The 17,373-nt window shown below is 41.4% G+C and overlaps 1 protein-coding gene across 1 annotated transcript in view; it reads right to left on the reverse strand.

Annotated features, from left to right (window-relative positions):
• The window catches only part of BICC1 (BicC family RNA binding protein 1), a gene marked incomplete at its 3' end in the record, with an annotated part of 301,352 nt that extends 285,854 nt beyond the window's left edge, over positions 1 to 15,498 (reverse strand). Inside the window, exon 1 of the mRNA XM_079714901.1 lies at positions 15,294 to 15,498. Within this exon, the coding sequence (XP_079571027.1) occupies positions 15,294 to 15,483 (190 nt within the window). The 5' untranslated portion in view covers positions 15,484 to 15,498. The remainder of the gene's footprint in view (positions 1 to 15,293) is intronic.
• Positions 15,499 to 17,373: the final 1,875 nt, after the last annotated feature.

Consider the following 17,373-nt stretch of genomic DNA (forward strand, 5'->3'; position numbering starts at 1 on the left):
CATCTTTCTGGCCACAGAAAGGTTTATTTCTGTAATCTCACATTACAGCAAACTCAACAGAAACATACACAATAGAAGTCATCAAAAATTTACAGTAAAGACTTTTCTTTGATTTAGAACAAAGAGTATGTCACATTTTAAACATCCACTTCTCTGTCTCCCCTTTTCTTTTTGCATTCAAAGTATATAAAGATATTGTACTGTAGAGACTTCTCTGGTGGCGCAGTGGTTAAAAATCTGCCTGCCAATGCAGGGGACATGGGTTTGAGCCCTGGTCCAGGCAGATTCCACATGCCGCGGAGCAACCAAGCCCGGGCACCACAACTATTGAGCCTGCGCTCTAGAGCCTGTGAGCCACAACTACTGAAGCCTGTGCCTAGAGCCTGTGCTCTGCGACAAGAGAAGCCACTGCAATGAAAAGCCCGTGTACCACAACAAAGAGCAGGCCCCGCTTGCCGCAACTAGAGAAAACCCACGCACAGCAATGAAGACCCAATGCAGCCAAAAATGAAAAATAAATTTTAATTAATTAATTAATTAAAGATATTGTACCGTATACACCATCTCACCCCCACTACACTTCATCTCTGATTCCAGTCAGGCTACAGTAAATGGCTCTGCTCATATGTAAACCCACTTTGTACTGACAGTGCCTCACCTCAAGCTTACAGCAGACATACTTCTCATGTCCTGCTCTGGGAGTTTGCTGGATGTATTCAGGGGCTGATAGGTGTCACATGTATGTAACCCAGAAGTACAGAAGGGGCAAACCTCATGGGGCAACCCTCAATCCTCTTCAAATAGGGACAGAAGCTGATAGACAAATGATTCTTTGAGTCCCTTATATGGATGATTTATGGATACAGACTCTGCGACTCACCAGAAATAGCAATCACCCTCAAAGGTAACCAACTCAATTATACATCATTGTAGAGGCTTTGCCTTCTTCCCCATGTGACTCTCCTTATTCCCTCACTTCCTCTCCTTGAGAGTACTTCCCAAATAAACTAGCTATCGCAAGCCCTCATCTTGTGGGAGAGAGGTAGGCAACCCCAGACTACGATGCACATTAAGTAAGCACAGCCTTATTCTATGGGATCTCCTTTTCTTTTCTATTAACAAATTCAGGTAGGTTTCCTCTCTTCCACTAGATTGTATTCCTCTTAAAGGTAAAGGGCCTCATTCACTTATGCAGTCCCATTACATGACTTCATGATTTTAACACATACAGTAATTTCCCACTGGGTTTTTCAAATGGCTTCACTATTCATGAATAATTTATAATGAGAGACAAATTTCACAAGGTTGAAAGCTAATGATTCATACAGAACTTCAAAATCAAATCCATTTTAATAATATTTTTTGCTCAAGCCTACTTGTTTCGACTTGGTCAAATAAACTTTCATAGATAATGCATCCCAGATATTCATTCACTGATAGTGAATTTTTTTTTTTGGCCACGTCGTGTGGCTTGCAGGATCTTAGTTCCCCGACCAAGGATTAAACCCAACCCCAGCAGTGAAAGTGCTGAGTCCTAACCACTGGACCACCAGAGAATTCCCAGTAAATATATTTTTGAAGCTATCTTTCTGTTTAGGTGACAGTATGACTGCCAGCAATGTTTTACTAAATTACAGATCCCTGTAAAATAAATTAAAACTCTATAGATCTATGCTAATCTTGGGTTCCTATTTCCCATATAAATTTTTTTTTTAATTTAAGAAAAACAGTCCCCCGGACTAAAATAAACATTTCTTTATAGGATTGCTCCTGCAATACTAAAGCTAAACATATATTTTCCTGACTTTTTAAAATTAAATCATTATAATCAAGCAATTTAAAAGATTATAAAAGCTTGTCAGAATATTGACTTTGGGACTTCCCTGACAGTCCAGTGGTAAAAACTCTGTGCTTCCAATGCAAGGGGCATGGGTTCAATCCCTGGTCGGGGAACTAACATCCCACATGCCACACGGCCAAAAAAAAAAAAAAAAAGACAAATATGTAAAATATTGACTTTGTTTGAATGGCACTTCAAAAGCTCAGCATATGATAAAGGAATCAATTCAAAACATAGATAATACAAGCTTTAGTGGATTCTGTACAACACAAGAGAAATATTTTGCTAGTTCTCAATAACTGATAAGCAATTAAAGCGATTCTGAAAATACTTAAAATCTGGACATACAGATGTCTTTTCAATTGAGATTTTACTCTAATGAATACTATTATGTTTCCTTGCTACATTTCTCTAGTGGTTTACATGACAGATATAAACCCTGGCATGTGGAACTTGATAACTGGACACACTGGCAAAGGAGGAAGGAAAATGTGACAAAAAGATGCTACTTGGGGAAGCATACGATCTCCTTTGTTCATCTAACACAGTGTGTCAACACCAGCAAGTCTCAACTATGGTTTACACTGTCATTCCTGCTCAGTTACTGCAGAAAACCTTAAATTAGCTAACATCTAGCCCACAGAATAGAGGGCACTGTAAACCTGACTGTCAAGATGTCAGAAAGCAGAGCTTGTGGTCAGCTGCGTGGGAATACTTGCTCCTCCAAAGATACTCCAACTGTCTTCATTCCAGCATCTTCCCCGTTTGCTGTGAATGCTCATGTGCGTGTTTCAGATCAAGGCAAATTCGTACCAAAACTACTCATGGATGTAGAGCTGAGTCAGACCCTAACACCACATGCCAAGTACTATTGGGCTTGTACTGTATACTGTGCAAAAGACTCAGAATACTGGAGTTGGAAAGGATTTTAGCGGACATCTAATCCAAACCCTAAAAAGTTAAATAACTTATACAAGATGACAGTGTCAGTGGAAAGACCAGGTCATGAACTCAAGTTGCCTTGGGTTCCCAGTCACTCACTCTGCTGCGAGGAGTGGTTTATTTCCCTTAACCCAAAATACCTCAGTGAGTATCCTAGTGCAATGAACAAACTAACATAAAAAAACATCGCTTATCTGAGATGCTTTAAAAGCATATTTAAACAAGTATCTGGAGATGTATTATTCTAAGAATAAGACAATCTGTAACCGAATAAATTGAAAAATTATATTCACCATGACAAACTTCAATTTATAAAACTAATCAGACACAGCCATAAATTATCCCACATTAACATCACTTGAATTAAGTTTTGCATGTCCTCATTCAAAACACCACGCTAACGCACTATCACTAATAACACAACATTCTACACAAGCCCTAGACTGAGGGTGAAGAAAGACTACCTTGCATGTAGGGAATTACTCTGCCTTACTTACTTATGTAAGGCAGAACTATTTGGTGTTTCTTAAGGCCAAGCACATGCCCTAGCTTTAAAGTTCCGTTCTATGAGGTCAATGCCAGGTCCACCAGCCCAAAATGGTGCAGTCTTAATCCAGATCCATCATGAGCCATTTACTGTGCAAACACACACAGGTATTTTCATAGCACTGGGCTGGAGGCTGCACAGGAATAAGAAATGAACTTGAAACATGTAGACCAAGTACAGGGCACCAACTGTGAGCCAACTTCACATACATTCTCATATGATCTTCAAAAAAACCCTAGGAGAGAGGTATTATTATCCCAGTTTCACAAAGGAAGAAACAGAGAAAACTTAACCAAAGCTAGCAGAAGGCAGCACTCTGGAACGTCTGCATTCTCACCAAGAATTCTAACCACCTCTGTGCCTACCACCACAGCCCTGTGCATTTCGGCAGGGAACTGAGGAAGCAATAAAACCCTTTCTGGAGTACAGTTTATCATCCTAGACTCAGATTTGATATGTCTCCACACTACGTAACAGCTATGACTCTGTAACAACCCCAAGAGGAAAACCAGTGTCTAGGTCTACTCAGAATTCCAAAAAGAAACCCAGGCCCCAGATTTAAAGGACTTACAGACACAAACTAGAGGACAAACATATGGACACCAAGTGGTGGCGGGGATGAACTGGGAGATTGGGATTGACATATATACACTACTGATACTATGTATAAAATAGATAAGTAATGAGAACCTACTGTATAGCACAGGGAACTGTACTCAGTGCTCTGTGGTGACCTAAATGGGAAGGAAATCCAAAAAGAGGGGATGTGTGTATACATCTAGCTGCTTCGCTTTGCTGTACAGTGTAAACTAACAGAATACTGTAAAGCAACTATACTCCAATAAAAGTTAATTAATTAAAAAATAAAATTAAATAAAAAGAGTTACAGCTTTTGTGTCTATAAAACAAAGACCCAAACAGCATCTGTATCTATTGGGTTGTTGCATGAGAGGCTGAGATGACTGAACAGGCGTAAAGCACCAGAACAGTGTCTCACACATAGTAAGTGCTCAATTAAAGTTGCCCACTGCTTTCAAAATCGCCACTATTCTTCAGTAATCATATTCCTCAAAATTTTTTCCTCAGAATATAGTTTCAAAGGAGAAAAAAGCTATGTAATTTGCATTCACCATAAGATGGTCTGTAACTGCAAAAAAATTTTTTTGATCAAAGGTACAATTATCTAACCATAAAATTTTAATTCTGAAAACTTGCTTAGAAACACAAAAACATTTAATATATTAGATTAATGCTGAATACAAAACAGTAGTCAATGCTACAACAACAGCTACATAACCCCTATGCCAATAGTCAAGGACTGTATTTCAAGGACTACATTTCAAGGCAGAAAAATGAAATAGCTGTTAGGGAAGGTGAGATTACCAATGATTATTTTTCTTTTTAGAAGTTCCCCTTCATACTGCTTTTGAAATTTCTGTAATAATAAATGTGTGCTCTTAACTTATTTGATAATATATTAAACAGATGTCTGTTACACCTGACTTTATAGGAGTCTGCAGGACAACTAAATGCATTCTGAGTCTGCTGTGCCATAATAAAGACAGTATATCCTTTCCACAGAAATATATAGGGTTGTGCTCTTCCCCCAAGTTCCTTACAAGCCACTCTCTAAACAGCGTTGTGCCAGTTATAAATTATGCTCCTAGACTAAAATGCTTCAAGGTGGTTTAATAACATGGAGAAAGTACTAGGTTCAAGGGTAAAGGGAATCAGGGCTTCCCTGGTGGCGCAGTGGTTAAGAATCCGCCTGACAATGCAGAGGACACGCGTTCGAGCCCTGGTCCGGGAAGATCCCACATGCCACGCAGCAACTAAGCCTCTGCGCCACAACTACTGAAGCCCACGTGCTTAGAACCCATGCTCCGCAACAAGAGAAGCCACTGCAATGAGAAGCCCGTGTACTGCAACAAAGGGTAGCCCCCACTCACCACAACTAGAGAAAGCCTGCACGCAGCAACAAAGACCCAACACAGCCAAAAATAAATAAGTTTTTTTTTTTTTAAAAAAGGGGTAAAGGGAATCAAAGAAAGAAAAGGACCTGAACATTCTTAATTTTGATCACCATCATCTAACTATCTAGCAATATTTCTCAAAGTGTATTCCTGGCAACACCTACATTAGACTCACACGAGATTCTTTTCAAAATACAGATTCCTACCACAAAATACAGATTCAAACCTACAGAGTTGGAATCTCTTGAGAGGCCCAGAGTTTGCCACTTTGTACAATCTCCCCAGGTGATTTTTATGCACACAGATTTTAAGAACTAGTGATTCCCAGACATGCTACTCAGGTATGATAAACATAATTCAAAGTTTGCTATGAAAGAAACAAACAGAACTCTAATTCTGGATTGGTGATTCAATTTATCCTAATTTCTCACAACCGCCAGCTCAAATAAGTGAGGATGTGGGATCACAGGTACAAGGGGAAGACAGCCAACAAATTTGTCTCTTCTGCCTACCATATGAATCTTTCCAGAAAAATTTTTTGCAAACTTTATCAAAAGCCTTAAAAATATCTATCCCCTTTGAGCTAAAATTTTCACTAGTAAGAATTTTTCCTCTGAGAATAATTAAGGATGGGAAAAACAAGGTTTTTAGGTAAAAGTATTTGGGGCAGCAGTGTTAACATTCATCACCTGCCAATTCTTGAGTATATGCACTACATCTGGCACTGGTGCATGCCTGACATATAGTATTTTTAACCCTCACAACCTAGAAATTATATTCATTCCATTTTAGAGATGAGAAGACTGAGGTTCAAAGAAATTATTAACTTGCCCCAGGCCATACAACCAATAAATGATAGAGCCAGGACCTGACTCTGGGACATTCTGAGTAGAAACATTAGGTTTTTTCCACTGCCTGGCCACCTAAAAATGTTATAAAATATCATAATGTTTAAGCAAATCATGACATGTCAAGGTAATATTATATAGCTATTTAAAACCATGTTCTTCCTTATCTACAAAACAGAAACAGAGTTAAAGATGTAGAAAATAAACTCATGGTTACCAATGAGTAAGGGGCGGGGGAGGGATAACTTGGAAAATTGGGATTGACATTACACACTACTACATTTAAAAAGATAACTAATACGACCCTACTGTATAGCACAGGGAACTCTACTCAATACTCTGTAATGGCCTATATGGGAAGAGAATATAAAAAAGACTGGATATATGTATATGTATAACTGATTTACTTTGCTGTACACCTGAAACTAACACAACATTGTAAGTCAACTCTACTCCAATAAAACTTTTTAAAATAATAAAACCATGTTCTTCAAGAATCTTTAATGAAATGAAAAATATCCGTGATACTTCCCTTCTTTTTCACTTTACATTGTATGATCCCAGTTTAGAATTTAAGGGGCACAAGTCACACAAGGGTAGGAACCATATCTATCTTGGTTTTGTCTGCACTCCCAAAGCCCAACACTGTACCTGACATATACTAGGAACTCAATATCTGTTGCAAAAACAAATTATGTGTGAGCGTACTTTTTAAAGACCAGGAAAAAATTCCCAAAATATTATCAGTGGTTATTGCTGGATTCTGGACTTAGGGGTGACTTTTGGTTTTTCTTTTTTGCATCTGTTTGTATTTTCAAGTATTCTATAATAAGTTTGATTACTTTCATAACCTGAATAAAAAATACAATGGCTAATTTTCAAATCTTATGTTTAAGCATCTTCCTATACAAGAGAGTTAAGCTCCAGATCAACTCAGTATGCAGACTAATATGTGGTTTATCTTATTCACTGTAACAGAGAAACTACTTTATAGCTAGAAAGTGAGCATTATCTTTTTATATGCCAGCATCATAAATGGGAACAGGATTTAATATGTTACAAATATAAATGCTTTCATCAACTATAGTTATTAGTAGCTTATTAGGTAGTAAATGGATTTTTAAGTGTATAACATCTACAAAATGTTTCTATTAATGGTTTGTGCATTTTGGATACTTCCCTAAATACTAATACCATAAGGATTAAAAATCAAATGTGGTGGCTTTTGCAGCATAACAACAAGGGTTTCTTGCCAAGATCATCCCCACACTGCAAAAGACATTATAGGTTAGCATTAAAATTGTGCCTTAGGACTTCCCTCGTGGCTCAGTGGTTAAGAATCTGCCTGCCAATGCAGGGAACACGGGTTCGAGCCCTGGTCTGGGAAGATCCCACATGCCGCGGAGCAACTAAGCCCGTGTGCCACAACTACTGAGCCTGCGCTCTAGAGCTCATGAACCACAACTACTGAGCCCACATGCCTAAAGCCTGTGCTCTGCAACAAGAGAAGCCACCGCGATGAGAAGCCCGCGCACCACAACGAAGAGCAGCCCCCGCTCGCCGCAACTAGAGAAAGCCTGTGTGCAGCAATGAAGACCCAGCGCAGCCAAAAAAATAAAATACAAATTTAAAAAAAAATTGTGCCTCATCCCAGGTAGTTTATTAAGCATTTTACATAAAGGAATATTCATAGTCACTATTATCCCATGCATTTTTAAAGAACTAGATTTTTAAATAAAGAGAATGAACCAAGGATGAGCCAACCGGTATTTTCATTAGCTCATCATTCTGGACAATTTCAAACAGCAAAACACGGCACAATTCTGATGATAATTCTATTATCAAACTGCCTCCAAAATGACTTCATCTTCTGAACAAATTCTGGCTTCGTTGGCCAGATGCTATTGCAGTGGCCACTCCAAGAAAACCCTAAAGAAGGGCAGAAGCGTGAGCTACACTGAAACTGTCTATTCTAAAAGCGACTTGAGATGGGTGGTGGGAGGGGAGGAAGTAGGAGGGGAGGAAGGATATCTTAGGGTAAGAAAAGGTAAAATGTCGGGGAGGGAAGGACTGAGAGTCTGGGGTTAGTAGATGCAAACTATTACATATAGGATGGATAAACCACGAGGTCCTACTGTACAGCACTGGGAACTATATTCAGTATCCTGGGAGAAACCATAATGGAAAAGAATATAAAAAAGAATGAATATATGTGTATAATTGAGTCACTCTGCTGTACAGCAGAAATTAACACAACACTATAAATCAACTATACTTCAATAAGAAAATTAAATTAATTAAAATAATAAAATTTTTTAAAAAGGTAAAATGGACGTTTGTATTGTGTTGTATGATTTTCAATGAAAAAACACCTGACAGGCAGAAAACAGTGGAGGAGAAAAAGACAGTTACAGTACTTGGGGGCCCTAGGTCTTGTTTGTAAAAGGAGTAACAACATGAGAACTGCTTTCCATGATCAAAGCTGTTTTCTCTTTGGGAATTAGGTTTATTCCCAGACTATGCCAAGAAGAAATTCCACCCACATAAGCATTACCGAATCATCTAGATTTCTAGGGGTTATCAATGCAGGCCAAAGTCTCTGACACAGGGGAGCTTTTGCATCAGGCACAACTTGGAATTTCTGTCACAGTGCCCTCTGCTTTGCCCTTTGTGGGGAAACTACGGGTTGGATCACTTGGCATCCATTCTGACTCCCTTCTTCCTTGCCTACTTCTATGAGAGAAGCTAGAAAAGAAGTCGCTTTCCCAGAATCTCTTGTAGCAAAGAGTGGCCAAAGAAATACAGATGGAAGTTCCAGGAGAGAGAATTCTTTGTCACACAAAAAGGCAAAATCTTGAATAAAAAAACAAAACAAAACATTTTTGTTTCCCTCCCTTTTCCTTGCAGAGACCACAGGCGCATCTCAAGGCATAGCCTTGGCCAGACTGCACCAATGAGGCCAAAGCCATCAGCTGGGATGGCCGAGGTCAGGGGGTAGGTTGCTGGGCTCCCTGAAGCCCCTGAGCAGCTCTTGGGGCCTGGCCCTCTTAGTCCCAGATTTTTTTGTTTCAACAGGAAAATAAACCCCTGGCTTGTTTAAGTCACTCTGTGTTGGGTTTTCTGTTAGTCACAGCCAAATAAATACATTCCTGCCTGTTAAAATCATCGATATAACAAGCCCTTTCTATGTTTTAACTTAACAATGATCAACTTAAGCAAAACCCCAGAAGTCTTCACAGAGATAAGAATGACAGAGAGCACTGACCCCCTGCCCACGAGTGCAGGGCTGTAACACCCTCTCACAGCATCCTAGCGGGGCTCTGCAAGAGGTGAAGTTAGGACCCCAACCGAGGCCAGCCTGATAGCAGTTCCTGAACTCTTCACCGCCAGGCTACACAACCTCTGATGGATTTTATTCATTTAGTTTCTAAAACAATCTGAACCTTCAGCTCTGCTCTCTGAGCCTACTACACTTGTCCTAATAAATTTTTCTGATTGGAGGAAGACTTTCACTGAAGAAAAAAAAGAAAAGATTAATATGCAGTTGTTTTAAAAAACAAAAACAAAAAACCTGACAAGCATTTGCTTTCCAGTGTTTTGAAATCCTTATGCATCACATGGCACGGGGCTGCTAGGACTGCTGCAGTACCATCTACCAAACACCACGTGCCTGGCACTGAGCTCCACTTTTCACACACATCATCTCGTTCTGTGCTCACAACACCCCTGGAAGATAGGACCTTCATGGTCCCCATTTTACAGGTGAGCAAACAGAACATGTTAGCCAAGGCGCAACATTTTCTTTGAAAAAGTCTTCCAAGAGACCAATGAATGACAAGTTCAGAGCAACATCAAACTACAATGGAGATTAAAGGATTTTTGCAGCTAGTCTTTAGTAAAAATATTAGAAGTGACGGGCTCCGGACCGTTCAAAGAATGAAAAATACTCAAAGCAAGAACAATGACAGCTAAAGAGAGTGCAAAGCCCTCTCCTCCTGCACAAAAATCTAAAACTCCACACTCGTGTCCAATACAGCTTTACTCGGTACATGCTCATCCACCTTTACAAGGGGCTAATACACTGGGCATTCGGTGAGCTACCAGGAAGGCCAATAAAAATATTTAGATAGCTGTGAATGTTCATTTATTATAAACCATTTAATTCATTTTCAAATATATTTGATTTTCATTTTCAATATAAGAATGTGCATTTTATGAACTATAGTTTATAATAAATATGGTTATTAGTGATTTATTCAGCACTTACTCTGTGGCCAGCACTGTGATGTTTTACATCCATCTTTTTTTCTCTTAATGGTCACAACCACCTCAGATGTAGGCACGATGATTAACACCCCCTTTCACAAATGGGGCTGCAGGTAATGAATTTTACCAAGCTCCCTATTTAAAGGTAGGACCAAGACTCAAATCCAGATCTGGCCAAGAACACTTTGCTTTCAACCATTAAGCTTCACAAAGTTATTGGATTTGTTCTTATTATTTATTAGCCTTAATCAAGCCATAGCTACAAAACTACATTCAGCTTAGCTCTTGTTTACTTTCATTTTCAGCACTCCCCCATTCTCATATATTTTTATTTCATCTCTCTCCCTGATCCCACAAAAGCATCTAAAAGATTATTCTCTATTTACCAAATTATAAGACAATCTTCACTAAAGTTTGCCAAATTAAAAAGATATGTAGGGACTTCCCTGGTGGCACAGTGGTTAAGAATCTACCTGCCAATGCAGGGGACATGGGTTCGAGCCCTGGTCCAGGAAGATCCCACATGCTGCAGAGCAACTAGGCTCCACAACTACCGAGCCTGCGCTGTAGAGCCCGCGAGCCACAACTATTGGAGCCTGCGCACCTAGAGCCTGTGCTCTGCAACAAGAGAAGCCACCGCAATGAGAAGCCCGCACACCGTAACGGAGAGTAGGCTCCACTCGCCACAACTAGAGAAAAGCCCGTGCACAGCAACGAAGACCTAGCCAAAAAAATAAATAAGTTAATTTAAAAAAGAAATTAATTAAAAAATTAAAAAAAATTTTAAAGGTATGTAATTATATAACTGCTGCTCTTGCTTTTAATCACTGTGTGATCAGCTGTTTTAGTGGCTAGTTCTACTCAAGCAAGCAGTGATCAGTGATTCCTGTTCTGCCCATCACTGTGAACATGTAAAAACATGTTTGTTTATTTTTAATTCTTTGGCCATGCCGCGTGACATCTTAGTTCCCCAACCAGGGATCCAACCTGTGCCCCCTGCATTGGAAGCACAGAGTCTTAACCACTGGGCCAACAGGGAAGTCCCCAAAACATGGTTCTTAATATCTTTAACAGCAATATCCTAAAAGCCCACCAGACATCAACCTCAATTCATAAAAACAGGCCACTGCCCCCAGCCCATAATTCTTTCTATGATGAAATACAAGGGATTCCAAACCTTGAAAATGCCTATGAGTCTAAATTTTATGTAGGGATTTTTAACTGTACAGCACGTGTATATGTTTTTCAGTGTAAAAATAGAAGTATAATCATAAGATGTAAAACAACCCCAAAAGAAGAAAAAGGAAAAAAAAAAGGAAAAGTATAAATGTACAAATTCCATGTTTCTCTCTCAGGACACTGGCCAACACCAAGGCTGTATTTCTGACTCTTGACCCATTTATTTGCTACCTTCTCCCAGACTTTCCTCTAGACCACTCTTCTCCCTCTTTGCATACCATAAATCACATTTAATTGACTGAAATGAATCAATACTACTATCCCACATGAAATATGAAGTCTAAATTCTGAAGATCAGTATTAAGTAAAACAAGAACAATTTTTCTTCATTATTATGTTGTCCGTCATATCTATTCCAAGGCCTACTATCCCCATCAAAAACCTAAACTAAACTTGAAAATCAATTCCCATTTACAAAACTGTTGACTAATATAATCAATAATCTTCATTTAGATTCAAACAGAAGTGTCAGATACTCTGCATGGCTGTTCCAAAGTAGTTATTAGATAAAAAAACAAAAGCAAAAAATAAAAAACTAGTGATCTTTTTTCCTACATTTTTGGCCTGGTGGATTTTATGTGTATCAATTCTTTGGGGATTCATCCAAGAATGGTATTTCATTTCTTTGACCACTACCCTAACTGCCCATATTTTAACCTCACTGAATTTTTGGTCCATTGCGTAGAAGAATTTCTCTACTAATAAAAATGCAACCCATTAAAGATTAACTTACCCCCAGGACAGTCTCTCTGGAAACAAATTCCAAGCATTATAATCACCAATTTGCACTATGTAGACTTAAAGGCAGAGAATCTTATTTATCCTGATTTAATTGGAAACCTGCACATATTTTAAGGCGACTGTGCGAGGAAAAACGGCAAATCCAAATTCACAATAATCAGAAACCCAACCAGGCAAATACAGACTTTTCTTAATTGGCACTTTTCAAATGAAAAATTTTCCACCCAAGGATATCTAACAATATTAGAATATTTGTTGACTTTCCAAACTTCCTACCTTGTTCTCTATTTTACTTCTGCAATTATGAAACTGCAAAATTCTTTTGTTCTCGAGATATTTAGATATAGACTACTGTCAGAAATTGTGATAGGCATTGTAAGTCATTTGAATCCATGCTATAATATTTATTAATAGTAATAATAAAATCAACTGATATATATTAAGCTGTTAGCATTTATAAAAGTGTGGCAAGTTTTAGCTTATTAGGCTTTATCTCTGTTAATTCTCATGAAACTCTAAGAGAAAGGTACTAATATCAGTCCCATTTTACAGGCGGACAAACTGAGATGGGGAGGTGCCCAGGAACTGTCCCAAGGTTCCATAGGGAAACTAGGTCTGAGTGATTCCAGTTGCCCACGCTTGCTTTAACCACCTAGTATCGAGCAATGAGACACATGATTATGTTTGGTTCAGAAACTAGTCTTATTCCTTCAAACATGGTGGTTCTAACAAAATTTGACACTAGGAAGCATGAATGACAAAATGCCTTGGTACACAGTGCACTGGGTGCTATTGTCAAATGTGTTCAAACTTACTGTCTTAGAAGGCATAATTCACTTATTAGTGATTCTGGAAAGTTAATCAAAGCACTATGTTCAATTATTCAAGAAATCTTTGGAGTTGAAGTGTGATTACTTCATTAATTCATAGGTTGTTGAAGAAATACTAACTTAAGAGTTTCTGTAAAAGAAACTTCATCACAGCAAAGCAATTTTAAACTATCTCATGTCAGAATATCATATCTACAAAGGGAATGGCCTTCAAATTTTAAAAAATGTCTTACCTATATTTCATTTTATTCTAAATGGAAATTAATTCAAAAAAGAAATCCACTTCTAAAGCTCAGGTTGTGCAAAGGGCTTCCTAGGAGCTAACATCACTGTCCTTACTTGCACGTGCATAGGCAAGACAGGGAAGGAGGACGTAGAAGATCCATCTTTCACAACCCTCCAAATGTACAAAATAAACTAGAAACTTGTTGAAAGGATAGGTATATGTGTTATCAGTTCAACCCAAACAATCTCACAACAATATTTTTCTGAATAAATTTAATATTTTGTTTTATAATAGGAACTAGGCAAAAAAGAACCACGGAGCAAATGGAATAACTAAAATAGGTTACTGAAAGGCAACTGGGGCTTTAATTTCCAAATCCACTTTGCAATATTCCTATTTGAACAGTTTATCACAGAAGTAACTCTCCTAGAAAGTTACATAATTTAAGGAGGAAAAAAGGAGGGAGTAAGACAGAGACATGATAAGCACTGGGGATGTTTATCAATAAAAATAAGCAACAAGAGAGATAAGTTTGTAACTCATCCAAAAACGCCTACCAAACACTCTTGCTATTTGTTTCCACCAAGTTATTGTTTTGGAAAACATCTTGTTCTGTCTTAAAATAACCTGCTTAATTGTTCTAAAAAACCACTGCATTTCCACGGAGGGCTAAATAGCTCCCACACTGAGATGCACTGACTGATCAAGTCAAAGTAAATTAGGCACCAAGCCACAAAAGAAAGTTGGAAAGCTCCAATCCTCCCTTCATATAAGGATACGAGCTACTGAATGAATCCACCACTGCACCCTTAGTGAAAGTAATGCCTGGTCCCTCTACTATTTTAAGAATAACAGTCATTCAAATTACCTTATTTCTCTGGATGATGGAAATGAACCACACCGGGGACTACAGGTAAGCTAGTAATTAACATTTTTAGGGAAGATCAAAATTACGTTGGACATTTTAGCATTCACTCTGAGAACTCCAATCCTCCCATTAAAAGTCAAAATTTGTTCCCAGTCCTGTATGGTTAAAGCTGTTACGCCTGGGAAAGTCCCAGAGAAACGAGGGAGTTTAAAAAAAAAAAAAAAAAAAAAAAACCCAATTGTGAAAGACAAAGTCAGATAGATACCCATAATACGGGAAGACTTTTATGAACCGAGTGTAACTCAAGATGTGTTTTATAAGCCTGTCAGGCGATGAACACGCACTGTCCCCCAACCCAGCAGCACTGCCCCCCAACCCAGCAGCACTGCCCTGACACAATCCCCACACTTTGGCCGCTCACCCCCATGCTGGCCCCTCTTACTCCGGGTGCGGGGCGGGAACTCCTGTCTTAAGCTTTGACATCTGCAGAGCGTTTCCCAATAGCGAGACAAGGCCCCTCAGCTGGAGGAAGTGGATACTGACAAGAGGAGGGAGAGAAACAGAGACAGAGCTAGAACTCCAGAGTGCCAGAGAGTGGGGAGGGAGTCACGCATACTCTGCGCGGTCCGACTGGGTCCGGATGGCATAGACCAGGTGTCCGGACTAAAGCTGGCATCCCCAAAGTCCAAGAACGCAACTTGGACGCGCGGGTACAAACACGGCCTTCGGCTTTTCTGAAGCCGGTCAAGTTAGCACAGGGTTCTCGGTGCCCGGAGACCTGGGAGGCGTGGAAGGGTGGAGACTCCCGCGAGGTCTGCACCCCCTGGGTGTCCTCCGGCTCCGCGGGGGAAGGGACGGGGGAACTAAGTCGGCTTTGGGCCGGAGCGGCGGGCGCCGGGACGCGGGGCGGGGATGTCCGGGAAGGAGTCGCGGGCGCAGCCCGGGAGTCCGAGAACGCGGGGTGGATGCCTACCTTGTAACATGGCCTCAAGTTTCTTCCTGTCCACGCGGAAGCGCTCCTCGCTCCACTCGGGGCTGTGCAGGGGCGCTCCGGCGACCAGGTCGTCCTCCGAGCCGGGCATGGGCGAGTCGGTGCTGCGCTCGCTGTTGGAGCCCGGGTCCGACTGCGCCGCCAGGTAGCCGGGCTCGCCTTGAGCGGCCATGGTGGGCGCGCGGCGCTCGGGCTCCGGCTGCGGCCGCCGCTCTGCCTGCGCCGCCGCCTCCGCTCGCCCGCCGGGCTCGACTGGCTCCCCGCGCCGCGGCGCTAGCTCGTGCCCCCGCGGCCGCCGACGCCGCCGCCAACGCCGCCGCCACGGAGCCCCCTGCGCATCCCAGCCCCGGGCGCCGCCTACGCCGCCCGCCGCCCCTGGTCCGGGCCCCGGTCCCCGGCCAGTGGCTGCGCCGCCCCCCGCCAGCAACGCCCGCGCGGAATGAGCGCGCCGCGCCGCCCGCGCCTCCATCCGCAGGGCCCCTGCGCCCCCTCCCCGCCCGCCGCCCCTGCAGCCGCGCGCTCATTGGCCGGGCCGGCCCACGGGGAGCCGCGGCGGGCGGGCGGCCGGCCCCTGGCTCGCGCACTCACTCGCGCGCACACACTCACCACGTACACGCTACCACTTTCCTGCGCTCACACGTCTAAATCTTGTCCCACACACATGCTTTCATAGTTCTTCCGTCACAGACACTCGCAAGTTCAAGCACAGCACCCTCCTGAACGCGAAGTACACACACAATGCCCCTTCTATTGACGTACACACACTACACCCTAAAAGTCACAGCCCCAGTCGGTCCCACAAGTTTGAAACAGGAGGAAGGAGAAAAAGAGAAGGATTGCGGAAGAAACAACGTCCATCTCTCTCAGACATCACTGTGGTCCTTGCTTCCAGGCAGCTCATTCGTCCACCAAATGTTAAAACCAGATTTCTCCTCTCATCTCAGCAAAGTGGCCAGCTGCACAATAGGCGGACAAGAGGCTTACTCTTTTTATTGTGAGGAATGGGATTTTTTTTTTTTCTTGAATGAGGTGAGGAGGGAGTCATTTTCTATGTGATTCTCAAGGAATGGATTCAGCTGATTTTAAAAAAAAAAAAAAAAAAAGGAGGGCTCAGGAGAAAAGAGGCTCTGAGATTGCAGTGGCGGTTAGCTGGATCCCGCTGGCATCTGGGCAGGACTGTCTTGTCAGGGACTGAGGGCTTTTCTCTGTTCCCAAGGTCAGTCCCTCCAGCAAACAAACCTCTGATCCTACCTGACCAAGCCAGCTCACCCACTGCCACTCTCAAACTTGAACTTGAAGCACCAGGAAATCCTGTTGGAACTCTGTTTTTCCAGTTCTCATTGATTCTTACTCTCTCGTGACCAAAAGCACAAATTTTTTTTGACATTTTTAGGGGCTGGGGATGGGATAGCTGTTTGTCACCGACCACAGAAGGAGACTTACTGGCCTACATAAGGGGCAAGCCGTATCGTTGGCATGAGCCTGTGGATAATCATGTACTGTGCTTAATTAAGTGAAATTCTTATCAGTTCCATTGCCTAGTTAACAAGAATTGACTCTGCGCTGAGTACTGTGATGTGATTTGACAGATGAGGACACTCGGACTGTAAGAAGTCAAGTGACATGATTAAGGTCACACAGCAGCAGATAATGGAGCCAAGAATTGAACCCAGGTCTGGGTATCCAGCACATAATCTCCACAAAACCCTGCCTTGTTCAACAGGGAACCCTCCTGCTCAGAGCCACCTCCTGAAGAACCAGGAGCAGATGTACAGCTTAACTGGTCTTTGATTCACCATCCGTGTGCCTTCTCAGAACTTCTTACTTACTGTGCAGAGCACTAATTTAAGCAGCAAAAGAGGTTATCAAAGAGCCTCCATCAGAGATGTTGACCAGCTTTTGTGTCAACAAACGTTTTGGGGGGGAAACCTACTAAGTAATGAACACTGTGTTAGGCATGAAGAATAGTGACAAAAAACAAACACTATCCCTAGGTTCCTGGAGCTGACATTTCAGTGAGAAAGAAAGAATGTTAACCAAAAATAAATACACAAGTCACTCA

This window comes from Hyperoodon ampullatus, assembly GCF_949752795.1.
Source record: "Hyperoodon ampullatus genome assembly, chromosome: 1".
In the NCBI taxonomy this organism is placed as follows: Eukaryota; Metazoa; Chordata; class Mammalia; order Artiodactyla; family Ziphiidae; genus Hyperoodon; species Hyperoodon ampullatus.